The sequence below is a fragment of the Cyprinodon tularosa genome, unplaced genomic scaffold (assembly GCF_016077235.1).
Source record: "Cyprinodon tularosa strain WSP-4 unplaced genomic scaffold, ASM1607723v1 ctg168, whole genome shotgun sequence".
In the NCBI taxonomy this organism is placed as follows: Eukaryota; Metazoa; Chordata; class Actinopteri; order Cyprinodontiformes; family Cyprinodontidae; genus Cyprinodon; species Cyprinodon tularosa.
The window spans coordinates 562,501-567,500 of record NW_024038513.1 but is presented as its reverse complement, the minus strand read 5'-3'; the positions used below and the strand labels follow the sequence as shown (position 1 = coordinate 567,500).

Sequence of the window (5,000 nt, the reverse complement as noted above, 5' to 3'; positions counted from 1 at the left end):
AGATAAGTTTTGGAACAATCTGCTGTTAAAACAGTCAGAACCATAAAACCCCCAAAAATAGATTAAAGACACCTGGCTGATAGAGTGGACCAGCATGCCGGTCTGTGTAATCCCTAGTTCTGTCCCCCCACCACAGATGGGGGGACAGAACTAGGCCAACTGGCTATGTAACCTCCTGACTAGGTGTGATGGGTTGACAGGATGTTGGACTCACCGCGGCCAGCGTTCAGGATGTCAGAGAGGATCTGAGAGTAGTTGATGGACTTCTTATTCTCCTCGAAAACGCTGTTCTCGGCGCTGATGTTGACATGGTTCAGCTCGGCGTACAGACCCTCGATGGTGAAGTAGCACGGCCGGTCGTCCTCCTTTTCGTCGCCAAACATCAGAATCACGTGTTGCGTCCATTCAAACTTCTGGCAGATCTTCAGGCTGAACCGGCCAAGCTTCTTGTGGGTGGGGCCTGTGTTTGTAACTGAGGGGTAGCCGTCATAGAAGCCCACCGCTGGAGCCCCGGCCGTGATCATGGGTACTTCCCAGTGGGCGGTGAACATGCCAACAGGGGCGGCGGTGTAGGTGCAGCCCGGTCCGATAAACGCCCACGGATCATAAGCCCATTTTAGGTCCACGGCCTCAAGGGAGGCCACCGACTCGGAGCAGATTCCTCTCTCGTCCTCGCTGCTTTTGAAGATGTAGGTAAGGTTGTGGTAGGGGAGCAGCGAAGGGTCAGAGTTGATAGTCCTGATGGCCCGCTCCACAGCGGGACCAACACGAGGCCACGCCCATGGGTATTTAATGCTGCTCTGAGGGAGAATCACTGCCAGGGTGATGTTCTGCTGCGGCTGACGCTCGCGGTGTCGATGGGCGTGGCGCCTGACGTGACCTCGAGGCTCTCGGCCAGCAGACAGGTCCAACAGAAACAGAAGAACCATCAGAAGAGTTCTGGTCTCCTTGACCCAGATCATTTTGGATCAGATTCTCCTCTCCCACCACTGGTCAATCAAAACCTACAGAGACAGAAACACAGATCCAAACGTGATGTCATTCTAGCAGGAAGACAACAGTCGACCCACCAGAACCTCCATTTCAAACTCGTTGGAAAGACCAACTGAGTCGTACCGTTTTGCGATCTGATTTTGACAGGTTCACTTTTGCTGTTCTGATGAGATTTTGGTTCTGAAACTGAAATTTGGTCACAAATTTACTTGAGATCAAATCAACTCGCTTGGAGCAGAATCTGGATCACAGACAGTTTACAGTGTAAACACGGAATTGTGATCCAGAACACGGTCCAGACCAGTTTGTCTAAGAGGAACCAGAACTCCACCAGGCGGTCATTTGGAGACTCTGTGGCCAAGCATGTTCTGAAAGGTTCTGAGTCGACACCGGTTCTCTCTGATGCATCTGGCTGGAGGTAGCCGAAGTAAAGAATTTAGTTTTCCCTCTGTTGACCCAGTTTGCATCTTCATTGGACCAAAGGCTCCTTCAGCTTCAGCCTAAAAACCGGAATTTTATCAGTCATTAGCCCCATTTACACTAACCTCTGAAAACCGATCCGTGCCGAGCTCAGTTACTTATGACCATTTACACACCATGCTAGCACGGTTCCTCGCCTCCTAGTGGCTATCCGTGGTATTACTGCTCTCCAGAGGGAAACAAGCAAACCAAGATGGTGGCGCCGGTAACACTCAGGAAGTTTGCAGAGTGTCAGGCGATGAAGGCAGCCTTTGGCAAATTTACCAAACAGAGTCGGCTTTTGGGAAGTTGTTAGGACAAACGATAATAATAATAATCTAATAATCATCTAATCAGGGCTTACAGACGCAGGAAACAACGACAGACGTTGAGGTTCATCAAACTGCTAAGCAGAATCATTACTGGAAATTAGTGTTGCGCCGATGCCATTTTTTGGCCCCGATACCGATAGCTGGCTGTGCAGTATCGGCCAATACCGATACCATAATAATGTAAAATAATTGCCATCATTGCTTTGTCAAGCTATTTTATTATGAATGTTTCTTGTTAAAAAGATTTTTTTTACATTTAAGTCCACACATTTTATGCTTTGTGGTATTCTGCACTTTAAAGATTCATCTCGCTGGTCACTTTTTAAACACCACAATGTATTAAATAAATAGAAATGCTGGGAACCAATTCTTTTTTACATTTCTTTAATATTTTTGTTCTATTCAGCTACAGAAGCGTCCTCTTTAAACTACTAAGAATTGTACTATAAATCTGACTTTACCCGATTCTTATGTACACCGTAGTAATTTAATGATATGGCGCACAATGTCCTCCTTTTTGGTGCTATAGAAATGGCCCCCCTATGCGGTACTGTCTCTTTCATTACTTAAGCAAAGATCTGTTCTGAAAGCTGAAAAGAATCCAGATTATTATTGTGATTTTAAACAGTGTTTGGGTCCAGAGTGAACGGCTCAAACCGGATGCATTCAGACTGAACGGAGGTCTGATCTGTGCCGTTATGGATCCGGTCTGGTCGTCACACACATCCTCAGATGACCACCGCCAGCCTGGTTCCGGATCACAGCCGGCTCCGTTCAGGACTTCATAAAAGTGTTGCAGGAATGTTTGGGTCCAAAGTCGACACAGATTAATGAACTGGAGCAGAACTGGGCCATTCAACCTAAAAATGACATCTTTGATGTTATTTTTAACAGCTGATTCAAGTAATGTTTTTTTTCTGCTTTTAAATGAAAACATATCAGAATAAATGAGTTTTTAAAACTTGCTTTTATTTGTGGGAGTCGACCTGAATCCAAAGTGCACCTAAATCGGAGCCCTGAGTCATGCTTGTAAAACAAGTTGGCAGGCGCTGCCACCGTAAAGATGGAAATATGACACTAAGGCCCCGATCTTCAAAGGCTTTGTGTCTAAAAACACGTGTGAGGCTAAAAGCACGCGCAAAGCCTATCTATGTATCTATCTATGCATCTGTGACATCAGCAATAATGTCAGCTTTTCCACGTTTTATGATTTGAATTTAATCTTTTCACTTTAACTTTGTTTCTTTTATATATATATATTTTTATAAAAATAATATATATCTTTATTTATATTTGCAGTGCTGAGATATTTGTTTTCAAAGCCCCCAACATACATTAGTGAAAACAAATCCTTGTTATTCTAGAATAGAATTCCAGAATAGAATTTAAAATCCTCCTTCTCACATATAAAGCCTTAAATGGCCAAGCTCCATCTGATATCAGAGATCTGATTGTTCCTTATGTTCCTAACAGAGCACTTCGCTCTCAATCTGCAGGTTTACTAGTGGTTCCTAGAATTTCTAAAAGTAGAATGGGAGGCAGATCTTTTAGTTCTCAGGCTCCTCTCCTGTGGAACCAACTACCAGTTTTAGTCCGTGAGGCAGACACCCTGTCTACTTTTAAGGCTAGGCTTAAAACTTTCCTTTTTGATAAAGCTTCTAGTGGCTCAGGTTATCCTGAGCTATCTCTATAGTTCTGCTGCTATAGGCTTAGACTGCTGGAGGACATAGGGACCCCTTTTTCATCATTTTGCTTCATTCTATCTCTATTCTCCCACTCTGCAGAATCTGTTAGTTCAATCTCTAACGTTCTGCTTTTTCTCATAGTAGCTTCATCTGGTCTGTTCCTGTTTGGCTGTGACTCCATCCTGGAGAGAAATATCAGCTGTGCTGCTGCCATCAACACCTTTGTTTCTAGATGTTGGAGCTTGGCCTGTTTTCCAGTGTAGTCCTGTTTCTCTGACTGTGACTAACTGGATGTGCTCTCTTCATCCTCTCACATGGGAGCTGGCTCGGAGCTCGTCTGCCTGGCTGTGTGTTTCCTGGACGGGGCCGCCTGTGGAGCTGGTTGACAGTTGCCTTTTGTATCTATGCTTCTTTTTCTATGTCTGCTTCTGTCTCCTTGAACCCCAGTGGGCCTCAGCAGATGGCCGCTCACACTGAGCCTGGTTCTGCTGGAGGTTTCTTCCTGTTCAAAGGGAGTTTTTCCTCTCCACTGTCGCTACAAGCATGCTTAGTGTGAGGGATTGCTGAAGAGTCAATGAGTCGATGCAATCAGCTGGTTTTCTTTAGATAAAAACTTTGAATCAATCTGACTGGATGATCTGGTGAACTGGAAAGTGACCTGAGATGACATGATGGGAATTGGAGCTATAGAAATAAACTGAATAGAATTGATTATCTCTGACCCATGTCCCCCGATTACTAGACAGTGTCATCTAAGCTAACTTACTAACCCGGCTACTTTTTGTAGAAGTAACTAATAACATTCCTAAAACTGCAGGCTTGTCATATCGACAGTGCAGGAATGAAGCAACAGCTCCTCCTGAAATAAAGAGATTGATGAAAGATTTTCTCTTTGAGGTTTAAATTTTATTTACAGAAATATTTGATCTTGTGATCTGAAAATAGTCAAACTAAAATAAGATGCTGAGTGTAAACATTTTCCCAAAATGTTTTTTTTTACCATAATCAGCCTCAGCAGATGGCCGCTCACACTGAGCCTGGTTCTGCTGGAGGTTTCTTCCTGTTCAAAGGGAGTTTTTCCTCTCCACTGTCGCTACAAGCATGCTTAGTGTAAGGGATTGCCTGATGCAATCAACTGGTTTTCCTTAGATAAAAAACTTTGAATCAATCTTACTGGATGATCTGTAAAGTGCCTTGAGATTATGTGTGTTGTAAATTGGTGCTATAGAAATAAACTGAATTAAATAGAACCAAATTTTTATGAATGGATAAATTCAAATGACTGTATTTTAACCCAAAACTGAAGAAGAACTGAATAAGTCCAGTTCTTCTGTTTCTGACCTCAGAACCTGAATCCCACCTGGGACTCAGTCCCCGGATCAGAACACAAACCTGTCTGGATTGTCCAACAGTGATCCCAAACACTTATGAAAACTCTCTGATCTAAGGAGAAATAAGGTCTGAACTGGAAGTGAAGCAGTTCATGTTGAAGCTGCTGTGATGAACTTTGAACATGAACAGGTTCAGTTTC

General features: G+C 43.7%; 1 protein-coding gene across 2 annotated transcripts in view; it reads right to left on the bottom strand.

Moving 5' to 3' along the window:
- The window catches only part of LOC119780918 (atrial natriuretic peptide receptor 1-like), a 76,612-nt gene that overhangs the window by 71,232 nt on the left and 380 nt on the right, over window positions 1–5,000 (bottom strand). Inside the window, exon 2 of one of the 2 annotated variants that reach the window (XM_038281165.1) lies at window positions 215–1,004. In XM_038281165.1, coding sequence (XP_038137093.1) covers window positions 215–962 — 748 coding nt within the window. In that variant the 5' untranslated portion in view covers window positions 963–1,004. Of the gene's footprint in view, window positions 1–214; window positions 1,005–5,000 lie in introns of those variants that run through there. The other variant, XM_038281166.1, reaches the window with a different exon arrangement.